The sequence below is a fragment of the Nerophis ophidion genome, linkage group LG03, assembly GCF_033978795.1.
Source record: "Nerophis ophidion isolate RoL-2023_Sa linkage group LG03, RoL_Noph_v1.0, whole genome shotgun sequence".
Lineage (NCBI taxonomy): Eukaryota > Metazoa > Chordata > Actinopteri > Syngnathiformes > Syngnathidae > Nerophis > Nerophis ophidion.
The window spans coordinates 24737895-24765400 of NC_084613.1; the positions used below are offsets into that span (position 1 = coordinate 24737895).

Consider the following 27506-nt stretch of genomic DNA (forward strand, 5'->3'; position numbering starts at 1 on the left):
GGCAACACGATGGTGCGAATGGAAGCAATGCAGCCAGATAGCGGCGTTCGGCTTGTTTTTAGCATGCCGAAACCTACCCGCATCGTCCAGGTATATCTGGAGAAGACGAAGGTGATTTCACATTTTTTATAAAAACACATTTATTTCTCAACACCGAATATGATTCCAGTCAGTTCAACAATTACCTCAACAGATCAAAATTGGACAGCTTTGTTAATAAAGATTTATGGTGTTGAACGCTTTTGTTGAATTGATAAACACTGCCCGAAACAACACCAGCGTCAAAATCAAATTTAAATTTTTTCAAGAACATATATTTTCAAAATAACACATTGCATCGGGCTAAAAGAATGTGGGCTAGTGTTCATATGGTCAATGAGGTGGGGTTACTAAATTTGAAAAATGGCATGATAACTCTAATATATTAAATATACATTCTTGCAATGATTTGATACTGTAATATGTGTGCTTAGATTATTGTCTGTTTTTTTAAAGAAAGATTGTGTCCATACCAAATGCATATTTTGCTGCGTTTGATTTCCCTTCATCTTTAGATTTAGATCTTATAGCTAGATTAAGAGTTTGGTTCATCGTATCAAAATGCTTAACATGATCAATACCATGGCAGTTGGTAGTTGATTCTCCTTACAGATTGGATAAAATATGTATTTAGAGACGGAATAAAAATTTTCGCTGAAACCATCCATGGACCATGTCAGTGTTAAGACATGACTCTGGACCATGCCAGTCGAGAAAACAAGCCTGGGTCATGTCAGCCAAGAACAGGTAAGTCTGAACCAGGAGAGACACGAAGACAGGCCTGGACAAAATCAGTCTATAGAACAAAAGTCTAGACCGGGTCAGTTTAGAAGACGTGAGTCTACTCTTGACTATGTTTGTCTCGAGGACATCAATTTGGAATGGATCACTCCATTCTGGAAAACACAAGTCTTTATCATGTCACTCTTGAACAGGTAAACCTGGACCACGTGAGAATAAAACAGATCTTATTAACATGTTAATAACAAAAATAGAAACTATAAGCGGTTCTACCTGCTGCTGTTGTAAGTCTTCGTCCTCAGCTGCCACGGAATCGTCCTCAGCGTCAGCTGGAGGTGACAAGCATCCTCCCTCCCTCCATCACTTACCCGGCCCCTCCCAACACAGGTTCCATAGTCGTACATATGATTTCATTTACACTTAGAAAATATTTATTTGTAAAAAAAAAAAAACTTCACCGACTTGGTCATGAGACCAAGATCAGGACCAAGACCAAGTCACACTGGAGCTGTTTGTTGGCAGCTGATTTAAAAAAAAAAAACATTTTAACCCTATTAACAAAGTGTCTCATGTATCATCACATGACTGCACGACAGTGCAGGGAGTTTTGTACCTCTGGGGAGGAACTACAGCACTCCTTCCCTACCCTAACTACTTTCAGTCACACAGATTACATTCTTCACTAGCAGTCCGACAGTTGACCATAGCCACATCTCAGGTGAATTGTTGTCCTTGCCTATCATACGACCAATGTCAGTCAGTACTTTCATTGGCTCGACGACAATGTCACCGTAACAGCGAGGAGATGACACTCTGCTCGGCGTCCGGCTCCTCCATGATGGCGTGCAGTATCTCCAGGCCCTCAAAAGACACGCTCAGAGAGCCCACAAGCTCGCCTCCATCCTCCATAACTGCAACACACACAAAATTCATCGATGTAGTGTTTTTCATTATACTTACAATTAATGGACTAAGCCACAGGTGTCAAACTCAAGGCCCGCTATATCCTTCATTAATGCCCGCAAAAGCCTGGAAATAATATGCGTCAATGAGGTACTTAATTTTTCTCACTTTTTACAGAAAAAAATGCATTCAGTTGCAAATCTTTATATTGTGTAACAAAGCAACAAATATCATATTATCATTCCAAACATGTTTTTTTTTTGTTAAAAAAAAAACAACTTAAATATCTGCTTGACCTATGATTTCACAGCAAGTTGTCCATCAAATTGTATGCTATAAAAAAGACAACAGATTTGGTCAAGGTTTAGGCAGCATATTATTGTAAATGGGAAAATAGTACCACTGTTTTTTACGGTAAAATTCTGGCGTTTTTGTCTACCTTAAAATCTACGGTTATTGTTTTTATAGCATATTACTGCAAATGAAACAACGGCACCATGGTTTTGTTTTAGCTCAGTTATCAGTTACTATTTTCCAATTTACAGTTAATATGATGTAAAAACAACAACGATAGATTTTATGGTCTAAATAACCTTGTAGCTCAGTTTTTAGAACATTACCATAAAACAATATTGAAATGAGTTGAAACAAATCACCTGGGACAATATGATTCTTAACACAGACTGAACATACAGCTGAAGGGGTAATAAAAGCTCAACCACGCTATATCAAAGTATGTACAATTGGCGCGTAGCAAGTTCAACAAAAAGTCAAATCTCCCCTGGTTTTATGAAAATAGAGACTCTGCCTTAAACAAATACCTCAAATCTCACTTGAACATTGACCACCTAATACTCACAAATCTTCGCAAAGCCAAAGCAAACTTCTTCCTGAATATCATTAAAGAAGCCAGAGGAAATCACTGAATTATGTGGCAAGCGATCAATAAACTAATTGTTAGGGACCACCACAAAAATTAAATCGAGCAAATCCAACACGAGGGAATATTGTGTACAAACAGTACAGAAAAAGCAAATAAATTAAACGAGCACTGTATAAACTCTCTGCATGAACTACGTCACAGCTTCACCCCAGTACACTCCTATGAAAAAAAACATCAAATGACCCAGAATTGAATCTGGAACCTGTTGTTAAAGCGGGGATAACAAAAATACTCCCTGCATTGTGTACTTTCAAAAGTAAAAATATTTAGGGCTTTCTCACAGCCACCATCAAAAACAATCGTGAAACTCTTACCACACCAATAACCAAATTTCTTCAATCCAGCAGAGGAATTTCCCAAACACTCTCAAACATGCAATAATAATTCCAATCATATCCAAAGATACAACCACAATTTACAACTACAGGACAATCAACATCCTCCCAGTTCAAACCAATGCAATAGAAAAGGTTGTTGCTAAGCAACTTGTGGATGACACGTACATAATGCTGCCATCTAATCGAAAACATTAAACAGTCACTTGATAAAGGGGGTTGTAGCAGCCATTTTTCTTGATTTCCGTAAAGCATTCGCCACAGTCCACCATGACACTTTATTACGAATTGGCCAAAATGAATGTATCCTCTGACACCTTAAACTTGGTCAGTTCATACTTAACTGATCGCAGTCAAACACCGTGGATCAAGCAGGCTAGCTCTGCCTAAGTACCATGCACTACAGCACTTCCAGTTCATTTTACTGTACACATCAATGATCTACCTACAATGTATAACAATGTCAAAATACAAATGTTCGCTAAAGATACCATTAAATACACAAATTGAAAAAACATGGCAGAAGCTGCAGCCAAACTTACATCATTATGGACAGTATAGTTCAATTGCTATATTGATTCTTGCCTTACCCTGAACATTGTAAAGCATGCAGTCTGGTATTTCACCAACAAACATAAATATGATGACTACCCAACTGTCACTATCAATGAGAAACCTATACAAACTGCTACATAGTACAAATACCTAGGACTCATACCTGACTCCAACGTTCCCTCTAAGGTACGCGCCTGTGCAATTGCACACTGCTCACGCGTCCTCTGCGCATGGCAAATCTAGGCCGCGCACAAAATCGTATAAAAAGATACACGCATAACAGTGTGCACGTCTGCCGTCGCTCACATGTGCGCCACTGAATGCTCAAGGAGTTTTGGCGTTTGCTCACAAATATGAAAAATTGGAGGGAAAATTGCTTGACCGCTCCTTCGATTGAAAAAAAATAATAATAAAAAAACATGACAAATACATTTAAGTATAATCTAGCTGCCTTCAAATATATACGAAATTCGCTCTACGTCGAGGCAGTTGAAACCTAATAAAGTGCAATAATTAAGTCACACTTATCTGGTTATATTACCAGCTGGTCTCAAGCAAACAAAACAACCATTAAACTATTAGAATCCATATACAAGCAAGCCCTGAAAATTCTGGAGAAAAAAAGGCCAAAATATATTCACTGCATTATTGTAAACAAATACAATATGCTTAATTTTGCCAATTTTAAATTTATCTCATATATCCAAAATTGTTCACAACTTGGCTCCATCTCCACTCAAAGATTGTGTCCATCAGACAGATACGGCCACCAGAGGTCCAATCTGCTTTCTCTTCAAAGACTGTGAAACAGTGGAACAAGCTCCCATCTAAGCTGCTAAGCTTGAATTCACTCACTTCCTTTACATGAGAAACAAAAACATGGCTTTAGATAACCAGAGATGCGCGCACTTGTGATTTAAGATAATTGTTGAGATTTTGATATGTGATTAACTTGTACTGTATGCACATTGAAGGTTACATTGAGGTAGTGCATTGAGCTGTGTTTTTTTTAGATCATATCAGTATGTATATATATATTTGTGTATGTATATTCGGATGATGCAATAAAATGGTGTATTTATTTGCACAGTATACATCATTCACTTTGACCCATTCCCCCGTTAGGACTGCAGATGGAAATTAGCTACTAAGCTACAGTGTGGTACACGCATCTTTGCTCTATGCATAATGTAATTGTACATTGTCCTGAAATAAATACATAAAATGAAAAAACTGTGGTAATTTGTTTCCATTTACAGTAATATACTGTAAAAAAAAAAAAAAAAGTCGGTAAATTTTAAAGTAAAATTCTGGTGACTATGAGCAAAATCTACAGATTTTTACAGTGAACGTAAGAAAAAACATATAATCATATCCAGGCTAATGGTATCATGAGGCAAATATACTTATATTTATATATTATTCACGTTTTGAAGCGGCCCTCTGAGGTCAGTCATAACTAGTATGCAATGGGCCTCAATGAAAACGAGTTTGACACCCCAAGGACTAAACGAATACTACAAACGGGCAAATCATACAACCTTGTGTGACGCGAGTAAAAATTAAATTGCATAATAAAGAATAACGTCCTATTGCTTGAGGAAAAGACGGTTGGTGGTTATCAGACCGTTGAGGTTAGTCTCCATCACGTTGCCTTGTATGTGTAGCAGGTCTGGGATGTTCAGGAAGGCCACGCCCACCTCCTCACACTCCCTCTCATGCTCTTCCTCTTCTGGAGGCTCACTCACTACCGTGAACCGGATTCTGTCGACAACAAGAAACTTTCAAAATTAGACAGGAAGGACAAAGAGACGAAAAGGAAGGAAGCCAAAGAATGTTTACCTCTCCATGTTATGCTTCTTTCCACACAGGACTTCTTTTAGTAGCTGTCGTCTTGGCCTGTTGGTGTCAACATCCACAGGAATAACTGTGGAAAGAAGTGAACTCTTATTTTAAAGACGTACGTGACGACACAATTTGCTCATAATACATGCGCACACCTTTGCTGTAGTTGAAGCTGACGCTCTTTCCTGGGGGGGGCTTAGGCAAGGACAAGGGGGTCTCCACGGTAGGCATGTCCAGAAAGGAGTACTCCACATAGAGACGCACCACGCTGCTGTCTAGAGAGATGCGAGACTCCGCCAACAGGCGTAGAGACATGACCTCCACCCGCACTCGCTCTGACACCTTAGGGGAGGATCATCATCAACCCCATGTCTCTGATGAAGCCATCATGGTGAGATGCTTACTGACATTCGTGGCACTGTCAGGATGGTGAACGATGCCATCGTCGCTGTCCGACTGAATTGAACCGCTGCGGTTTCGTCTCCGCACCGGTGCCATGTCATCATCTGTGTGGAAGAAGTGTGAGTCTTTCATGGTGAACCAGAAGAAACAAGATAGATAGCGATCAAGTTGAGTAGCGGCGGCGATTTTTTGTCATTTTGATGTATATCGGTTTGGCCTACAACAAGAACCACACACACATACCAGAAAAACCAACAAACAAACAAACAAACAAACACACACACATATATATACGAATATACATATACATATAGAGTATATATATATATATATATATATATATATATATACACATATATATATATAATATATACATACCTTTTCATATACATATACATACATAAATATATATGTATATATACATATATACGTATATATACACATATGTATACATATATACACATGTATACGTATTTATATGTATATATACACATATGTAAATATAAATATACATATATATACACACATTTCTATATATATATATATATATATATATATATACATATATATATATACACACATATACAGGTATATATACAGTATACATATATATACAAATACATACATACATACATACATACTGTACATATATGTATAGACATACGAACCCCGTTTCCGTATGAGTTAGGAAATTGTGTTAGATGTAAATATAAATGGAATACTATGATTCGCAAATCATTTTCAACCCATATTTAGTTGAATATGCTACAAAGACAACATATTTGATGTTCAAACTGAAGTACATTTTTTTTTGTGCAAATGCTCATTAACTTTAGAATTTGATGCCAGCAACACATGACAAAGAAGTTGGGAAAGGTGGAACATCCCACAGGTGTGCAGGCTAATTGGGAACAGGTGGGTGCCATGATTGGGTATAAAAGCAGCTTCCATGAAATGCTAAGTAATTCACAAACAAGGATGGGGCGAGGGTCACCAATTTGTAAGCAAATTGTCGAACAGTTGTAGAACAACATTTCTCAACGAGCTATTGCAAGGAATTTAGGGATTTTACCATCTACGGTCCGTAAAATCATCAAAAGGTTCAGAGAATCTGGAGAAATCACTGCACATAAGCGATGATATTACGGACCTTTGATCCCTCAGGCGGTACTGCATCAAAAACCGACATTGGTGTGTAAAGGATATCACCATATGGCCTCAGGAACACTTCATAAAACCACTCTCAGTAACTACAGGTGGTTGCTAAATCTGTAAGTGCAAGTTAAAACTCTACTATGGAAAGCAAAACTCATTTATCAACAAGACCAAGGAACGCCGCTGGCTTCGCTGGGCCCGAGCTCATCTAAAATGGACTGATGCAAAGTGGAAAAGGGTTCTGTGTCAACATTTCAAAGTATATTTGGAAACTGTGGACGTGGTGTCCTCCGAAAACACAGAGGAAAATAACCATCCGGATTGTTATAGGCGCAAAGTTCAAAAGCCAGCATCTGTGATGGTATGGGGGTGTGGACGGCGTAGCGCAGTGGAAGAGTGGCCGTGCGCAACCCGTGGGTGCCTGGTTCAATCCCCACCTAGTACCAACCTCGTCACGTCCGTTGTGTCCTGAGCAGGACACTTCCCCCTTGCTCTTGATGGGTGCTGGTTAGCGCCTTGAATGGCGCTAACCATCAGTCAAAGCGCTTTGAGAACCTTGAAGGTAGAAAAGCCCTATACAAGTACAACCCATTTATCATTTATTAGTGCCCGAGGCATGGGAAACTTACACATCTGTGAAGGCACCATTAATGCTGAATGGTCCATACAGGTTTTGGAGCAACATATGTTGTCATACAAGCAACGTTATCATGGACGCACCTGCTTATTTCAGCAAGACAATGCCAAGCCACGTGTTAAGACAAGCGTGGTTTGGTAGTAAAAGAGTGCGGGAAATTTCCTGGCCCGCCTGCAGTCCAGACCTGTCCCCCATCGAAAATGTGTGGCGTATTCTGAAGCGTAAAATAAGACAGTGGCGACCCCGGACTGTTGAACGACTAAAACTAAAGCTAAAACAAGAATGAGAAAGAATTCCACTTTCAAAGCTTCAACAATTTGTGGGTTCTTACGAGGATGTTGTAGTCGTAATGATTTGTGCAGTCCTTTGAGACATTTGTGATTTGGGGCTATATAAATAAACATTGATTGATTGATTGAACTAGTTTCCTCAGTTCCCAAACGTTTATTGAGTGTTGTTAAAAGAAAAGGTGATGTAACACAGTGGTGAACATGTCCTCTACCAACTACTTTGGCACATGGTGCAGCCATGAAGTTCTAAGTTAATTATTATTTGCCCAAAAAATTAAAAAGTTTATGAGTTTGAACATCAAATATCTTGTCTTTGTAGTGCATTCAACTGAATATGGGTTGAAAAGGATTTGCGAATCATTGTATTCCATTTATAATTACATCTAACACAATTTCCCAACTAATATGGAAATGGGGTTTGTACATACATATATGTATAAATACATACATATATACAGTGGGGCAAAAAAGTATTTAGTCAGCCACCGATTGTGCAAGTTCTCCCACTTAAAATGATGACAGAGGTCTGTAATTTTCATCATAGGTACACTTCAACTGTGAGAGACAGAATGTGAATTTTTTTTTTAAGGAATTCACATTGTAGGAATTTTAAAGAATGTATTTGTAAATTATGGTGGAAAATACATATTTGGTCATTAACAAAAATTCAACTCAATACTTTGTAATATAACCTTTGTTGGACTGCGTGGCGCTGTGAAAGAGTGGCCGTGCGCAACCCGAGGGTTCCTGGTTCAATCCCCACCTAGTACCAACCTCGTCACGTCTGTTGTGTCCTGAGCAAGACACTTCACCCTTGCTCCTGATGGGTGCTGGTTAGCGCCATGCAAGGCGCTAACCATCAGTGTGTGAATGTGTGTGTGAATGGGTAAATGTGGAAGTAGTGTCAAAGCGCTTTGAGTTACTTGAAGGTAGAAAAGCGCCATACAAGTCCAACCCATTTATCATTATTTATTTATTTGTTGGCAATAACAGAGGTCAAATGATTACTATAGGTCCTTACCAGGTTTGCACACACAGTAGCTGGTATTTTGGCCCATTCCTCTATGCAGATCTTCTCGAGAGCGGTGATGTTTTGGGGCTGTCGCCGAGCAACACGGAATTTTAACTCCCTCCACAGATTTTCTATGGGGTTGAGGTCTGGAGACTGGGTACTCCAGGACTTTCAAATGCTTCTTACGGAGCCACTCCTTCATTGCCCAGGCGGTGTGTTTGGGATCATTGTCATGCTGGAAGACCCAGCCAAGTTTCATTTTTAAAGCTCTCACTGATGGAAGGAGGTTTTGGCTCAAAATCTCACGATACATGGCCCCATTCATTCTTTTCTTAACACGGGTCAGTCGTCCTGTCCCCTTAGCAGAAAAAACATCCCCAAAGCATGATGTTTCCAACCCCATGCTTCACAGTAGGTATGGTGTTCTTGGGATGCAACTCAGTATTCTTCTTCCTCCAAACACGATGAGTTGAGTTTATACCAAAAAGTTATATTGTCGTTTCATCTGACCACATGGCATTCTCCCAATCCTCTGCTGTATCATCCATGTGCTCTCTGGCAAACTTCAGACGGGCCTGGACATGCACTGGCTTAAGCAGGGGGACACGTCTGGCACTGCCGGATTTGATTCCCTGTCGGCGTAGTGTGTTACTGATGGTAACCTTTTTTACTTGGGTCCCAGCTCTCTGCAAGTCATTTACCAGGTCCCCCTGTGTGGTTCTGGGATTTTTGCTCACCGTTCTCATGATCATTTTGACCCCACGGGATGAGATCTTGCGTGGAGCCCCAAATCGAGGAAGATTATCAGTGGTCTTGTATGTCTTCCATTTTCTGATAATTGCTCCCACAGTTGATTTTTTCACACCAAGCTGCTTGCCTATTGTAGATTCACTCTTCCCAGTCTGGTGCAGGTCTACAATTCTTTTCCGACAGCTCTTTGGTCTTGGCCATAGTGGAGTTTGGAGTCTGACTGTTTGAGGCTGTGGACAGGTGTCTTTTATACAGATAACGAGTTCAAACAGGTTCTAATAATACAGGTAATGAGTGGAGGATAGAAGAGCTTCTTAAAGAAGAAGTTACAGGTCTGTGAGAGCCAGTATTTTTCCTTGTTTGAAGTGACCAAATACTTATTTTCCACCATTATTTACAAATAAATTATTTAAAATTCCTAAAATGTGAATTCCTGGATATGTTTTTTTCACATTCTGTCTCTCACAGTTGAAGTGTACCTATGATGAAAATTACAGACCTTTGTAAGCATTTTAAGTGGGGGAACTTGCACATTCGGTGGCTGACTAAATACTTTTTTGCCCCACTGTACATACATATATCCATCCATCCATTTTCTACCGCTTATTCCCTTTTGGGGTCGCTGGCGCCTATCTCAGCTACAATCGGGCGGAAGGCGGGGTACACCCTGGACAAGTCGCCACCTCATCGCAGGGCCAACACAGATAGACAGACAACATTCACACTCACATTCGCACACTAGGGCCAATTTTTAGTGTTGCCAAACAACCTATCCCCAGGTGCATGTCTTTGGAGGTGGGAGGAAGCCGGAGTACCCGGAGGGAACCTACGTATTCACGGGGAGAACATGCAAACTCCACACAGAAAGATCCCGAGCCTTGGATTGAACCCAGGACTGCAGGACCTTCGTATTGTGAGGCAGACGCACTAACCCCTCTGCCACCGTGAAGCCCATATATGTATACATACATACATACATACATATATATATATATATATATATATATATATATATATATATATATATATATATATATATATACATACAGTATATATATATATATATACATACATACATAAATACATACATAAATCCCATATTTTTACACATTTTCCCAGGAGATTAACCATATTTTGAAATGCAAATGTCGATACTCCTCTTAGACACATGTAATAGATGTGTTTGTGATATTCCCTGCTGATTTTTGCTGCTAAATTAACCTCAAAAGTGCAGCATAAAAAATTATGTCGCTACTAGTCTGACATTGAGAAAAAACTTTTTTTTTAAAACAACTAAATGCCTTGTCCAGTTGTTTACATTCTAAACTATTCATGTTTCACTGCAAATGAATATCGTTTTTTGCTCTGTTTGACTAGTAATAATCTGTATCGGCCATGAGAAAACCATATCGGTCCATCTCTAAAACAAGACTGGAGCGTGGTTAAGAACTTCCAGTTTGTTGCAGAATGTAAGCAGACTCACCGGGAAGAACGTCCTGGTTGATGTCCGAAAGCTCCGAGGTGCACTGGGAACTCGGAGGGAGCAGCTGACCCTCAGAGAGCACAGAAGCTTCATCCTCATCTTCTCCTTCCTCAGCTGGGCTGAGACCCATCTTGGTCGATGCCTATGATTAATGACTCATTGTAACTTCACGAGACAAACCCACACACGAGATCTATATTATTTTTGTGTCTTTTTTAGGAGAACGCCACCTGCTGGACAAGAGGCATATCTTCTAGAAAAGTCACTCTTCTGGCAGCCTGTTCCTGTTTGCCTGGCATCTTCTTGGTGGACTTCAGTGTAGCCTCCTAGAGGGGGGAAAGAAGACTTTAGAGTGGTGATTCTCAATTATTTTCTGCATTGCTACGCCCAAGCAGACAAAAATATATTCATGCCGCCAATGAATTGAAATACAGTGGAACCTCATTTTTGTGTACGAACGTTTCATTTCGTCATTAGTTTTTAGTCCTGCCTGTAGGCAAAAGCAGCGCGCAGCATTTTTGGGGAGGTAGAGCACCCACCGTCACCGACTGCACAATAAAGGACACTTCTTGTCACTTCTCAGCGCTTCAGCGTGTGTCTTTTGTGTTTTTTCTTACCCTTATGGCACGTTTTGTCCATTTTGCTTGCAATACTCAATATCAGTCCCAAAAAGACAACTGACCAGTGTGGAAAGAAGAAGGGAATGGCTGTTGAGTTAAGAAAAATAATAAAAAGACTACTTGCGAGTAGTACATTAATGCCGCTTGCAGGTATGGAAGAATTAAAAGAGCAAGTTTTAATTTTGATGAAAACTAACTTTTCTGTATAAATCTGCCAAAGTAGACTTCTATCGCAATCTCGTTCAGCGGCAACCTCTTGTAAGAGAACATACACAGCACTATTACCCCACCGCCCGCCCTCTCTCTGTCTGCTCTTTTCTTGTCAGTTACTCCTTTGCTGATGTTAATGTAAGTATTTTTTTTTTAATGTTTGTAAATGTGGCAATATGGTCGTTAAGATTTTTTTGCGATTCCTGATGTTTGTAAGGGCACCAAAAAAATTGTTGTGTTTGTGTGTGTGTTAGCACAGCATCGCATACAGACGACAGTTAAACTTGTTGTTGTTGTTATTGTTTTGGCTTGTTAATAAAGACAAAGTTAATCCATTACCCCTTTGTTGTGTTTGTTCGATACATAGTACTGTATAGTATAGCACTTTATATTGTGTTCAAAGCCAATAAACCTGAACTAAAGTGTAATTCTCTAATGGAGAATTTTGCTTCACTACCTTTTCAGTGTTCAAACCCTGTTCAAGAACCAATTAAGTTCGGAAATTGAGGTTCCACTGTACAATTAAAAACCTGATCATACGTATTTCATATGTACAAACCACTATGTGAGTTGCTGGCACCAGCATTCCACATAACAACCTGATTATCCCCGCCTCATTAATTAAGAAGTACTGCATTTGCACTCACACAAGTCTGACGGTGATCTCTTGTGCTGACCTTTAAGGCAGTTGTGTCAGAATGAGAGTGAGAGGACTTAAAGTGGTCTTGGTTTTCCTTAGTTTCCTTCATGTTGCCTCCTACTTCCTCTAGATTTTCCACAGGGAGGACTTGGTAGGAGAACTTCCACTTGAGTGCGACGTCAATGTGGCCGGTGTGGCGTCCATTGGAGTCATAAAGGTCAAATTCACCTAAGAACAAAACCAGGAAAGCCTTCAGAAGACGCTGCAAAAGGAAACTGGGGATAAATGGGGACTTACCTGAAATCTCCTTGTCCTGGACCAGAAACTCCAAAGGAAGAGCCGCTTTGCCTAGATAGACGTCCATGCGCTCCTCCTTGTAGTCAAATACGTAGAAGTGAAGAACCTCCGACCTCAGGTACTGGTCCAGGCTAGCATCCATCGGAACAGAGTAAGACTTTATATCACTGAAGTGAGGTTCATAGCAGTCATGCACGGTGGCAGTGGGGTAGTCTGGAAAGTGGAAGAACTTGTAGACCACATATGGACTGGGCTGCAGCGACGATTGGGACAGGAGATTTCTGCAACTGCGCACGCTGATATCCAGTTCATTCCAACCACTTGCGCCTGGCGGAACCTCAGATGTCTTTTGTGGCTCCAAACTGGTCTGAATATGGAAAATGACTACAATGTAAAAATAAAATAAAATAGATATGGCTGAAATGGACCTCTTGGCGGGTACCTGTGCATCATGGCTTCCAGCCGACAGCCTCTCTTTGTACAGACGTACAGTTTCTGTGATGGGAACCCTCAGTTTGATCCAGTAGTCCAGCAATCCGAATGAGCCATTTTCAGCAGAACTTCCTATACATGACAAAATATGACCATGATATCCCACTTGATTGAAAGAAAGTGGTCGGAGAATATTTTCCAACTTGAAGCAGTAGAACGTATAAGGAGTCTGTTGTTTGTTGAAAAACTTAACACAATGATTAATCCCTGTGTTTTTATCTTTGCAAATACACACAGATATAATCTTATTTGGTTTTGATGGCAAGAAGATGTGCCAGAAACGAGACATAGTAAGAGTGGATGTGGGTGTGTGTGTGCTCCCAGAACACGCCTAAGTTGCGATGGACAATGCCCAGACAACTCCAAAGGCAGCAAGAGGGACAAAACCAAGTGAACAGAGGGATAATCGAGAGAGAGCGAGAGAGAGAGCGCGCCAGACCTTCAATCAATCAATCAATGTTTACTTATATAGCCCTAAATCACTAGTGTCTCAAAGGGCCGCACAAACCACCACGACATCTCCGGCAGGCCCACACAAGGGCAAGGAAAACCCACACCCAGCGGGACGTCGGCGACAACGATGACCACGAGAACCCTGGAGAGGAGGAAAGCAACGGATGTCGAGCGGGTCCATGACACTGCACACAAGCCCTCGACTTAAAAGACTCACATGCGATTTTGGAAAAAAAACATGCCCAAAGTTGTTAATAATAGAGAATTAATTTAATTCTAAAACTGCTATACCTCCACCAATAGGCTTGCAGTTCTTGAATAATTGCTGTCCCCGAGAGGTCCTGTTGTAAATTCCCTTTATTACTGTTGTTTTAGTGCAGGAACTGTTCCATTTAATGATTTTGCTTCAGGCACTTGATTGAGCAGCTATTGGATCTTTGGACTAAGGGGTCCTTCGGAAGCCGCTCCCCAGCCAGCAGTTAAGTTTGGTTGGTAACGCTACCACCGATACAAGAATTGTGGATACAAAATACACAAATTGGGGCAGAAACATTTCACTGGCTCAGCCCCACATTAAATATAACACTTACATCTCAAACATTTCAGACTGTTTCAGGCACTTTTAAGCCTTTAAAAACAGAAAGTGGCATTTTTAGACTTTGGAATGAATTGTAAATTGAATTCAGCATCTGGATTGCACAAAATGTATAAAAGAGCTTTATTCAATTTTTATTAGAACACCCCGGGAGTCAACCAGTCATTTTCTGGGAATAATATTTGTCAGGCTTGTTCCTGATAGTTTAGTTGTGTTTTATTTTTTCCTGTGTGTGTAGTATTTCCTGTCAGCGCTTTTATTTAGACTGTTTCCTGTCTTTCTCTCTGAGCTCTGTTTCCCCTCAGCTGCGGTTGATTGGCACCTGGCCACACCTGGTGTCAATCAGCCCGCTCCTATTTTTACCTGCTTCGTTCCTCCAGTCAGTGCTGGATTATTGTTGCTCCTGACGTGTCAATGTCATTTTCTACTTGTCGTTCCTACTGGTCGTGTGATTGCAGCGTAGCGGTAAGCTATATTTGGTACATGTTTGTAGCTTACTGTTTTTTGTTCCCTGCTTCCGATTTGTTTGTTCATAGCCTAGTTTGTTATCCGCATTTTGTTTATACCCTTTGTTGGGTTTTGTTTCAGTGTGTAAATTAAAACCATGTTTTCTTTCTCAATGCTTGCCTCCTTCTCTGCATCTTAGGGTACGTCACCAACTAACTTTGACAATATTGACCTTATGTCAGTGCACATTTAAGGATTCATCAGTGGGATAAGAAGTGTTTTACATTATAAAGACATGAATTTGTTTTATGTATAATATACAACCATACTCTAGTAAAAATACCTCATTCAAGAATTATTTATAGTACATATTCTAGATCCAACTGAAAAGTCTCCATGTGATGCAGTGGTTCACAACTGAGGATTATGTCATTAAGTCATTACTAAAGAACAGGCCTGGCCAATTACTTTCATTCAGGGGGCCAAATTTAGAGAAAAAAATGTGCCTGGGGGCCGATATATCTATTTTTTAGGAACACTAACACAAAATAAAGGTCTTATAAATGTCACTATTATGTTCAATCCACTATGGATCGAACATAATAAGTTGTAGGTGTATTTATTTCAGTATAAAAGTGTAAAAAGTGTTTTGCTTGGGTCATGAAATGATGATAATGGTGTGCCGGGACATGCATACATTTTATATTTAACGCTTAAATCTCTGCAGTCTACATCAACTTCAGATCTATTCCTTATTTGAAAATGTTTTAGTTTTTTTTTAATGTTTTTTTGTTTGTTTTCCGTCCTTTTTTGACAAACAAACACACAAAATATGTTAAATCTTTCACCATAAATATTTTTCAAAGTGGAATATTTCATGTGACGTAATCGGGGTTGAGGGGTGGGGGGTAGCGGGGGCGTATAATGTAGCATCCTGGAAGAGTCGGTGTTGCAAAGGATTCTGGGTATTTGTTAACCCTGGACGTACATTGAAAATACACGCAACCCTGACTCAAAAAATTTAAAGGGGAACATTATCAGCAGACCTATGTAAGCGTCAATATATACCTTGATGGTGCAGACCTTGTAGTGCACGGTCTTCTCTCCGCCGCTGGCATTGTTTTGATTGATTGATTGATTGAAACATTTATTAGTAGATTGCACAGTACAGTACATATTCCATACAATTGACCACTAAATGGCAATACCCAAATGTTTTTTTTAACTTGTTTAAGTCGGGGTCCACGATAATCAATTCGTTTGTATTTACTCAATGTGTAGAATAAATTGTTAATCTTCAATTTTAGCAAACTCGCTTTATTTAGACAAGCCATTAAAACAAGAGAACGGAATATCTGAACAACAGTCACTGCAGGACAAAGAAAGTACTCACCAACCAGCGGAAGGCTCCCAGACACTGTCCCGTCCTGCAGCAGTAGGCGATGCAGGCGAAGCTGCGTACTGGCCACGGTTTTCCATTTGACTCCGAGGGCCTGGTGCAGCTCTACACTCACAGAGTGTTTGTGGAGGTAGTCAAGGAGGGTGTCGTCCACGCTCACCACGTACTTTGACGTAAAGCCATATTTGGGCGTAGGACTTGCCACCACCGGAGTGGCATGCAGGTCAAAAAGGTAGAAGGCGTAGGTGCAGAAGGTGGAGGGGGCGGGGTCCCCCAGAGCTTCTAAGGCGTCTGGCGACAGAGTGACGCCGACTATTTGAAGTTCCAGAAGGTTCTCTCCTTCTTCCAGATGGAGCGTTTCATTCTCGTCTGGGGTGTCAGCCTTGAAAACCACGCTCTTGACGCCGTAGACAACATTTTGCAGTTGAGCTGTCACAGAAAGTCACAGGAACTTAATGCCCCATGACATTGTCTGGTGTTGCCACATTAACCACAGGGGACATTGATGAAGACGAGTACCTTGCAGTTTGTGGAGCTGGACTTCCTTGGCGGTAACCATCTGCGTCTGACGTTCCAGCTGCTGCGTGTACGTGCTTTTATCACGCTCCATCTTCTTCTGGACAGTGTCTAATTCTGCCTGCAAATGTCACACTTAGCTCTAGCTCGAGTGTGTCTCGTCAGCTAGCCAGTCGAACCCAAAATAGAATCTTCTAGAATGATCCGTACCTTGAGGTCACTACTGATCCGGCTCTCCATGGTCAGCAGCTGTCTGACCTTTTCCAGTTCCTGGATAGTTTCAACATGAGCATCCTGAGGTTCTCTGATGTTCCCACTGCTCTGACCCCTCTGTCCTTCCTGGATTAAGCTCAACTCAACGTCACATTGAGAATTACGTTCCTGTGGGGGGGCGGCGGTGAGAATGGGGAATGGCACCCTTTTCTGCATGAATATCATGTCGCCATGGCAACACCTCACCTTGTTGAGCAGCAGCGCCTCTGTTAGTTCCGCTGCATCGTACTCATTGGTCTACAATACAAGTTAACATGCGTGTTACACAAGCTATTACCGCAACATAGCAACACAAGGTGGGTGGGGCCTTCTCACCCTGCTGTAGACTTCAACACGGCGTTGAAGCTCATTCAACTGTTGCTTCTGCTCTGCAAGCTGAACAAGAAGCTTATGGTTTTCTTCTGTCAGCTTCTCGCTGGCGTCTAAACCAAATTAAAAGCAACATTATTTGTCTTTTTCAAGGGTGCACAGCATGTCAATTTCAAGAACAGAAGTCACAAACCCCTCTCAGCCTTGACCTTGTCCAAGATTTGGTTCTTGTCTTGCAGGTCGGCCTGCAGCGCTGTTTCCAGCTGCGTAATTTGCTGCTTGAGTTGCTGCTCTTGAATGCTCGACTTCTGCTGCTGAGACACGTCAAACATACTGCAGCAAGACACATGACCTTGTCATTTCTTGCTCGGGCTAGGTCGGAGGAACCTGCGTCAAAACACCTCACCTGTTGAGTAGCTTCTCGTTTTGCTCCTTTAGCAGCACGTTCTCTTCCTCCGTCTCGCTGAGTCGCTCCTCTAACTGATTGTGAGATGAGGGATCAGTGGCGGTGGCGGCAGAGCCAAAGGGACGCCAAAAAGCTCACGTACCTGCTGCAACTTGGCTTGCGACACCTGTGAGCTCTCCAGCTGCGTCCTCAGCTCCACACACATCAGACGCTCGTCCTTTAGCTGAGACGACAGCTCGGCTACCTTGGCCGTGGCGGCCTCGTAGCACGCCTTCTGCGTGCACTGACTCTGCAAAACATAGTCCACATCAGCGACAAGAAGGGCTCTTCTTCATTTTGACAAAAAGTAATATATGTTTTAGCTCTGCCCATCCCTGTGCAGATATTGGACAGAAGTGTTTGTAACTTTGTTTTTGGTAATTGGCAAAAGGATTGAACTGAATCCTCTAAGTGGACGATTCGGGGCAGCCTCTCTATGATCTTCTCTCAGCAAATCCAAAAAGAATCTGGGGGAATTCACTACTTTGTTAGCTACAAAACGTATTGTGCTTAACTGAAAGACTGCAGCGCCTCCCTACCACACCCGCTGGATCAGAGATATTCTTGTCATGTCAATCATATCAGCGTTTATCATATTCCAAAAGACACATCTCACAACCTCAAAAATACACATACTGTCCCTGTAAAGCAGAACTCTTCAAATAAAAAGTTCTGGGAGACACATTTCAAACTTCTTCTATCACTATTTTCTTATTTTGTATATAATGTGACTGTAATATCTTAAAATTTTTACTTCACCAAATTAAAACACAAGTAATACGCGGTTAAAGATCCTCTACAAGACAGAAGCACTCCGCTGTTTTTGAGAACCTACACAAAAAGTGCTAGTAAAGAGCCTCTATAATCAGTGCTTCTTAACTATAAGGCTAGGGCCCATTGTTGGGCCGAGAGGGCGCCCTATAGGGCCACCAAAAAATATGTGTTTCTCAGCTGTGATCTGTAAGGTGGTACTTAATTGTAATATACTTTTCTACCACTTGTGGCAGTAATGACAATCTCAAATAAACAGAACAAGTCTGGGACTAGTGAAGTGAAGTGAATTATATTTATATAGCGCTTTTCTCTAATGACTCAAAGCACTTTTACATAGTGAAACCCAAAATCTAAGTTACATTTAAACCAATGTGGGTGGCACTGGGAGTCAATGTGGGTGACACTCGGACCAGGTGGGTAAAGTGTCTTGCCCAAAGACACAACGGCAGTGACTAGGATGGCGGTAGCAGGGATCGAACTTGGAAACCTCAAGTTGCTGGCACGGCCACTACCGAGCTATACCGCCCCACTAAAGTCATAGAGAAGTTTATAAATCACAAAAATTATGACTAAAGTGGTCAAAGCTGTATTTTCATTTGCACTTAAATTGTATTGACTGTTTATTAAGGAGACATATTCATTATTTTTTGAATGTATTGGTTTTAGCACAATATAATTGTATGTACATAAAGTTTTCATCAGTTTTCATGAGTGCCTTCTTTTGCAGTATATTTGGTTAATATTCAGTTTGTAATCAGCCTGACCTAAACTTTGATAACAATCTTTGTGATTAACACATGGTTTCATATCATTTGACCAGGTTTATCCTGTTGAACTGTAAGTAGGTTAGATATATTTATTGAATATGGGTAAAATCAAGAGTAAGATTACTAATTCAGTGTTAATATTTGAGTGGGCCATTGGCCCCTCTGTAGTGGAACAGTTAGTCCCAGAGCTAAAAAAGGTTAAGAACCCTTTACCATTATGACAATGGTCAGGTGTTGCAAGCGTAACCCGATCCCAAGTGAAGAAATGAAATTGTGTCTGATGTCAATCCCTTGGCCAGTTTTCGCCCCCGAGCTGACAGTTCGATGGTCCTGGTGTTTTACCTCTTGCAGCTGCAGGAAACGGCCCTCCAGCTCCACAATGGCGTTGGATCTTTCTGACAGCTGCTTCTGCAGTTTGATCATAGTCACGTTGTTGTTTATCTGCGACCTGCCAACGACAACAGCAAGCGTCAAGTCCTCAGCATGTTACCACTACCACCACCATCTTCATGTGTGTAGAAGAAACGCTGAGTTTCACCTAAGTTCCGACTTGTTTTGCTGCTGAACCGTCACCTGTTTCTCTTCTTCCAGCAGCGCAATGCGCCTCAGTTGCGACTCGATTACATTCTCTCTGCCACACAAAAAAATCATATCATATGATCACCGCAGCAAAATTACATAATTCTGAGAGCACAAGCAAGTTGTCATTGACATCAGTAGGTTGACATTGTGAGTAAGTAAATTATTTACATATATTGTTGTAGCACCCCGCCTTCCGCGGGGTGCTACCCTGCCTTCCGCCCGATTGTAGCTGAGATAGGCGGCAGTGCCCCCCACGACCCCAAAAAGGGAATAAGCGGTAGAAAATGGATGGATGGATGGATATTGTTGTAGCTGCTGACAGAAGCACATTGTATATATGTTATATAATTTCATAGTTGGTTATAATAAATACATACAATGTACAAATATTCAGTTCATATTTACATACAATGTGATTAAAAATTTATTTTATTTGGTAATTTCATGCAAGTATATGTTAACTTTATTTTTGTTACAAAACCCATGTAAATTGGTGAGGAACATATTTTTGTTTCCGGTTTGGTCACATTGTTGGGGGGACAATTAATATGTGACGGAATAAGGGAAGTAGCATGAGACAGCAAACATTTGATGGAAGATGTTAATGGAGTCTCGGCTTGGAAAGAAACGTTATTCCCTCGGAGTTGGTGAGGCCAATGAGGTATGATTCTTTGTGATAATGCATGTGAAATCTATGTGTTTTCTTTTATTTGATGTCAGACTAATTGTAAGTTCTGTTTTTCTTATTCATTAGTTCTGACGGCATTTTTTGGCATTATTTTGGAGGAGGAGAAAGCGTGGCTGAAAAATGTCTGTTTGAGAAAAACGAACAACTTGAGCCTTGATTAAGACCTCGGACGGAGTAACAATTGTAATGTCATCACTGTTAAGATGACATCATATGACACCACAACCATGTTGACATTACATCATCACCATGTCACATTGTATCATTGTGACAGCCACAACTTTTTAACATGATATAGCTGTGACATCAATGTGAACATGACATCATTATGACACCACAACCATGTTGACATTACATCATCACCATGTCAAAATGTATCATTGTGACATCCACACCTTTTTAATATAATATAGCTGTGACATCCATGTCAACATGACATCATTATGACACCACAAACATGTTGACATTGTTTCATCACCATGTCACATTGTGACATCCACTCCTTGTTAAATAACATGATATAACTGTGACTTCCCTGTCAACAGGACATCATTGTGAAATCTCCTCGTTGACGAGATTTAAGTGACATTGTCAACATGATATTGTGACATCACCACCTTCTTGACACAATATAATTGTAACATCACTGTCAACATGATATAACTGTGACATTACCACCTTGTTGACATAGTGTGATTGTGAAATCATCTCATTGACATGATTTAATTGTGAATTACTTGTCAACATGGCGTTATCACATCATCACCATGTCACATTATATCATCACTATGTCATTAACATCATTGTGACATCACAACCTTGATAACATGTTATAATTGTGACATTCCTGTCAAAATGACATCATTGTGACCTTGGTGACTAGATTAAATTGTACCTTCATTGTCAACATGATGTTATCATGACATCATCACATTATATCTTTGTGACAATGATATCTCGTTGACATGACATCATTACTCTGTCAATACGACATCATCGTGACATTATTCCCAGCGGGTCGCTATCATGGCATCATGTGACATGGACCAAGGTCTTTTTGCTAGGACCTACTCAGTGGCCTAGTGGGTAGAGTGTCCGCCCTGAGATCGGTAGGTCATGAGTTCAAACCCCGGCCGAGTCATACCAAAAACTATGAAATTGGGACCCATTACCTCCCTGCTTGGAACTCAGCATCAAGGGTTATAATTGGTGGTTAAATCACCAAAAATGATTCCCGGGCGTGTCACCGGTGCTACCCACTGGTCCCCTCACCTCCCAGGGGGTGAACAAGGGTATGGGTCAAATGCAGAGGACAAATTTCACCACACCTAGAGTGTGTGTGACAATCATTGGTACCTTAACTTTAACTTAATGTAGTCGAGGCTTCAAATGGTTGATTGACACGTTTAAAGTCACCCGAACATGTGCTGGACAGTAACTTGGGTCAGATGAAAAATCGCAGCTAGTTGGCTCCACAGTGTCATGTCCACAGGTGGCAAGAGAGACGCTTGGAGATATACATGGAACTCACAGATTTCGGGTCTTTTCACGGGCCTCTTCCAGCAGACTCTGCATGTACGGTGAGGGATGGCCAGTTGGGGGCCTGTCATCTCCTGCCAAGCTCCTGGCGCCTGTGTGCATGAAATGAATGATGACTGTGACAATCATCTTATTCTGGAAATGTCAACATTTGTCCACACGCAATGAAGCTGTGTTCATATGTGTCAACATAGCAACGCAAGTAGAGATGAATAACCATCAATTGCTCACCACAATAGAGAACAAGATAATCATGTGACCTACGTCTGGGTGGAGTCGGCAAGGGAGACGAAGCTTCCTCCGGTTTCCTGGAAGTCGAGACGACACGTGCTAGGACGCGCCCGTGAGGCGAGCGGGTTCCGCCAGGGGATCCGAGCAGCTGCTGTTTGGCCACAAACCATCGCTCTTTCAGCCTCTTGTTCTCCGCCTCGAGTGCTCTGTTCTTCTCCTGGAAATCGCTCACAATATCCTCCTTCTCCGCATCTCGCCTCCCGGACGCTTGCAGACTGACACCGCCAGCCAGTTGCTCCATGCGACGGCGGTCCTTGACCAGCCTCAATAGCTTAGTACCCAATCTGTGAGATGATTGGATGGGAAGATTATAAAAAGTTAAAAAGTGAACCAAACTAAACAGAGTCATGTCAGTGTTGTACTTCTTTATCTTTTCCTCTTGTTGATGGATGTGCTGCTTAAGGATCAGTGAATCTTCGTGCAGCTGCATGAAGTTGTCCTCCAGCTCCCTCCTAGACACACGCGACAGGTCGACACGCACTCGCACGTCTCCTGATGGCAGGAAATCAAAGATGAAATAATGTTTTCACATTATGTCAATTAAATTCCACTCAACAGAGCTTCATATATATTAACGTCGTCTTGAACCCGTGTACACACCCCCTACTGACAAAGAAAAGACTTGTGTGCGTGTGTTCCGATATCACGCTACAAATTTTCATATTTAGCTAGCATGTTTTTAAGCTTATAATCTGATCACAGCAAGTTTAAAAACAAGTATAATAAGACCTGTTTATTACGGTATGAAGGTGGTTGAAAAGAGGTGGCTATCTTCACAGTAAAAAAAATCTACAAAGTTACGGCACGGATTGATTTCTGTATTTTTAGACAGATATTTCAAAAACACATATATAGTCTGTTTGCAACCTTAAAGGGGAACTGCACTCTTTTTGGAATTTTGCCTATCATTTACAATCATTTTTAAAGACATGACGAGGGATGGATTTGTTTTAATGTATTCTTACTTTTAAATTAAAGTAAATAAAAGTCTACATACAGCACAGCCAACAAGAGCTCCTCTATTTCACCCATGAAATCCAATGAATAACCATTTAAAAAGCGCCAACAATACTCCATTTAGATTTTGTGACTGGAATATTAACCAAAGTGTTAACTATATTACTATTATAAACGCTAACGCAGATGAACTATTTAGAGCGGCACCGTGATCAATTTCGGGTGTGCCTATGTTTACATCATCGAGGGGTCTGCTGCTCCTCGCTTCCCTGCAAGCTTATTGTATATCATAAATCATGCATCTCACCTGGACATGAGACATCTGTGTAGGTATTCCGACAAGTTGGTGCACTTTGACAGCCATTTACGACCCAAAACTGGCAAGGCCGACACAAAAAGACACTTGTGCCGTCCGGCACCCCCGCCCAGTTTCTTTGTGAGGATTATGAGACATTTTTCACTTAAATGTGAATATATGAACATCCCAGCAAACATTATTCAAATGACAGCAAATGGGCCCTTAAGCATATGTTTAAAATGATCAAGATACGTAAATATTAAATATTATTAAAAACGTCCCTGTTACGGCATAGCTCGTTTGGTAGAGTGGCCGTGCCAGCAACTTGAGGGTTGCAGGTTCGATTCCCGCTTCCGCCATCCTAGTCACTGCCGTTGTGTCCTTGGGCAAGACACTTTACCCACCTGCTCCCAGTGCCACCCACACTGGTTTGAATGTAACTTAGATATTTGGTTTCACTCTGTAAAGCGCTTTGAGTCACTTGAGAAAAGCGCTATATAAATATAATTCACTTCACTACTACATTACACATATACTTACATCATGTATATAAAACCTCAATGGAGGTGTTTGGATGTTTTTTTAAGAACTGTATAGGCTTTATTGTAAGCAGACTTTTGATCACTTTTGATCACATTTATTTAATATTTAAAAAGCATAAGAAACCTTATGGAATAAGTGATTGGGCAAGCACGCTGTTTATATTGTTGGAAAGCGGACATGAACGAAGGCTGTCCTCACTGAGGTCCGCATGGAGCTGGAGGGGGCGTGGCCTCCAGCGCCGGTTGAAAATCGGGAGATTTTCGGGAGAACATTTGTCCTGGGAGGTTTTCGGGAGAGGCGCTGAATTTCGGGAGTCTCCCGGAAAATCCGGGAGGGTTGGCAAGTATGGGTTGGTAGCTCGGACTTTTAACTCGATAGCTCGCAAGCTCATCTCTCATGCCGGACGTAAAAAAAAAGCAGGGATCGAACCAGGCGAGTTACATAAGTATCATTATTCTTAAGTAATTTTGTGTATTTTTTAAAGGGCATCACAACAAAACAAAACCCTTGGGCTGTAAACCCATTGCATAGCGCAGGATTCAGGTATAAGAAAAGTTGTTATTTTTAATGAGTACTACTACTCCAAGCTGGACAGACACAGATTTCAATGGACGATTAGGACTCCAGAAAATATTTTCCGTGTCAACATTCCCCCTATCCAGGACTTATACAGGTCTAGGATCAGAAAACGAGCAGGCAGCATCACTGCAGACCCCTCAACCCTGGTCACAAACTGTAAAATCTTTTCCCCTCAGGCAAGTGTTGAAAATCACTGAACCCCAAAACAACCCATTATAAAACAGTTTCACACCCTGGCTTTCAATATGATGAACACTGTTGAAAAACGTGGAAACTATTTGAATTTATGAGGGGCCGTTAGGGACAGAATTACCTCTTACACACACTACTGAAATGCTCTTGCATAAATAACTGAAATGTTTTTCCTCTCACACACACTACTGAAATGCTCTCACATAAACAACTGAAATGTTTTTCTCCCACACACTACTGAAACGCTCTTATACACAATGAATGTACTAACTCATGTTCAATTAATCTGTTTTTGCTCTTTGCTCTATTCACCACCGCACACGTTACTTTATGAGCCTTGCACATATTAATTAAATACTTAATACTATTTTTAGTTAATCATTAATATTTATTGTTTATATTGAACAATGAGGGCACAGTCTACAAAGTCGAATTATTTGTGTGTTAAACATTCTTTGCCAATAAAGGTGATTCTGTACTCCGGCTTCCTCCCACCTCCAAAAGGCATCCCACCAGGGGATAGGTTGATTGGCAACACTAATTTGGCCCTAGTGAGTGAACATGGGTGTGAATGTTGTCTAGCTTTGTTGGTCCTGCCATGAGGCGACTGGTCCACGGTGTACCCCGTCTACCGCCCAAATGCAACTGAGATAGGCTCCAGCATCCTCCGTGACCTCGAAAGGGTCAAGCGGTAGAAATGGATGGATGGATGAGTCACACTAGCTGACACACGCACACAAACACACACACCTTGTACAGCTCTCAAGGGGTTCATCATATCTCTGACACACACACACACACACGGACGCACACGCACAAGCACACAAACACACACTTTGTACAGCTCTCAATGGGTTCATCATGTCTCTGACACACACACGCACACACGGAGACACACGCACAAGCACAGAAACACACACCTTGTACAGCTCTCAAGGGGTTCATCATGTCTCTGACAGGCTCGTCTGCTGCCGTTTCATCCAGCAGAAAAGACATCTTTCACACTGAAAAATAAAATTAAAAACATTCTCAATAAGATCACGTAAAGGTTTGCGTTGCTCACTTATCTTTGTTGAAAAAAATCCTTAAATACTGTTGTTGATATTCAATCGTGAACGCCATGCAATGATAAGAAATATTGTGGTGACTCTCGTCAAACCCAAGGTAAAACTCATACCGTTAGCATTAGCCAGCTATAGCTAGCTCCCGCGTCTAAACTGTGGTATAATAACGACCAATTGAATTACATGTAATTATTGCTTCTTTCAGCTATAAGAAAATATAACAAAACAAACTGATTACGTTGAGGCCGTCCCGTCTTTGCAAAATTATGATTTCATTCACTTGGATAAGAGCGTTGCTAATGAAAACAATATTCTTCTTCGTAGTTTTCCTCCCCTGTATGGTAGATACAAGGCGCACTTCGCTCATTGCTGCCTTCATTTGGTCACTGTGTCCATTACACCATCATTGTTGCAGGGGGAAAGGCAGGCAAACATTATTTTATTGCATCAGATTACATATATTTTTAAATTCTCTTAAAATAATAATGATGATAATTTGAATCTGATCCTGATTTCACAGCAGCTTAAATGTCGCAAGTCAAATCCTTAAAAGCCTTTACATCAAGATTTAAAAGCAAGCTTAAAACCAATCATTTTGATTTGGCTTTTACCTAATATTCATTCATTGTATTGAAGTCCTTCATACTTTACTTTTATTCTTATTAGTTATGCTAGATCTGACTTAGTTCTATCTATCTTATTTTTACTGTATATATTTTGATATTTGTTTTACTCACTATTTTATTATTTGTACTCATGCTATTCTACATGTTTTGTTATTTTTACTTTCCAGTGTTCCACAGAGGGAGCCTTCTGCATCAGGGATTATATCAACCATGGCTGTGGGGGCGCTTTGTGTCAGCGTACTGGTGGCCGTCCTTTGATGAGCTCCTAGTGAACAGTGGGGCAAACAAGTATTTAGTCAGCCACCGATTGTGACAGTTCTCCCACTTAAAATGATGACAGAGGTCTGTAATTTTCATCACAGGTACATTTTAACTGTGAGAGACAGAATGTGAAAAAAAAATCAAGGAATTGACATTGTAGGAATTTTAAAGAATTTATTTGTAAATTATGGTGGAATATAAGTATTTGGTCAACCATTCAAAGCTCTCACTGATGGAAGGAGGTTTTGGCTCAAAATCTCATGATACATAGCCCCATTCATTCTTTCCTTAACACGGATCAATCGTCCTGTCCCCTTAGCAGAAAAACAGCCCCAAAGCATGATGTTTCCACCCCCATGCTTCACAGTAGGTTTGGTGTTCTTGGGATGCAACTCAGTATTCGTCTTCCTCCAAACACGACAAATTGAGTTTATACCAAAAAGTTCTATTTTGGTTTAATCTGACCACATGACATTCTCCCAATCATCTGCTGTATCATCCATGTATCCATTTTGGTATAAACTCAACTCGTCGTGTTTGGAGGAAGAATACTGAGTTG

General features: G+C 40.9%; 1 protein-coding gene across 3 annotated transcripts; it reads right to left on the bottom strand.

Moving 5' to 3' along the window:
* Positions 1 to 1187: 1187 nt before the first annotated feature.
* Positions 1188 to 26423, bottom strand: rpgrip1l (RPGRIP1 like). Of its 3 annotated transcripts, none has more exons than XM_061894690.1 (25): positions 26299 to 26423; positions 25917 to 26000; positions 22790 to 22919; positions 22401 to 22711; positions 22129 to 22228; positions 19866 to 19958; positions 19670 to 19775; positions 17890 to 18036; positions 17748 to 17821; positions 17535 to 17674; positions 17348 to 17454; positions 17219 to 17269; positions 16970 to 17140; positions 16763 to 16880; positions 16238 to 16672; positions 13300 to 13421; positions 12858 to 13224; positions 12598 to 12788; positions 11321 to 11416; positions 11091 to 11232; positions 5770 to 5867; positions 5517 to 5703; positions 5359 to 5443; positions 5144 to 5280; positions 1188 to 1691 (listed from the first exon to the last, which is right to left on the bottom strand). In XM_061894690.1, the coding sequence occupies exons 2-25, from the start codon at positions 25990 to 25992 to the stop codon at positions 1567 to 1569; spliced, it is 3609 nt and encodes a 1202-aa protein (XP_061750674.1). In that variant the 5' UTR covers positions 25993 to 26000; positions 26299 to 26423; the 3' UTR covers positions 1188 to 1566. The 3 variants fall into 3 exon arrangements, with proteins under 3 accessions (XP_061750674.1, XP_061750672.1, XP_061750673.1); XM_061894688.1 differs by having other exon boundaries at positions 12568 to 12788; XM_061894689.1 differs by having other exon boundaries at positions 12568 to 12788; positions 26174 to 26398.
* Positions 26424 to 27506: the final 1083 nt, after the last annotated feature.

Excerpts from the sequence above, each read along its gene's own strand:
- rpgrip1l (XM_061894688.1), bottom strand. The coding sequence starts at position 25,992 with ATGTCTTTTCTGCTGGATGAAACGGCAGCAGACGAGCCTGTCAGAGAC. Across the intron at positions 22,920-25,916 it reads CCCCTTGAGAGCTGTACAAG|GAGACGTGCGAGTGCGTGTC; the intron begins GTGTGTGTTTCT and ends TCCTGCCATCAG. Across the intron at positions 16,673-16,762 it reads CCAGCTCCACAAACTGCAAG|CTCAACTGCAAAATGTTGTC; the intron begins GTACTCGTCTTC and ends TTTCTGTGACAG.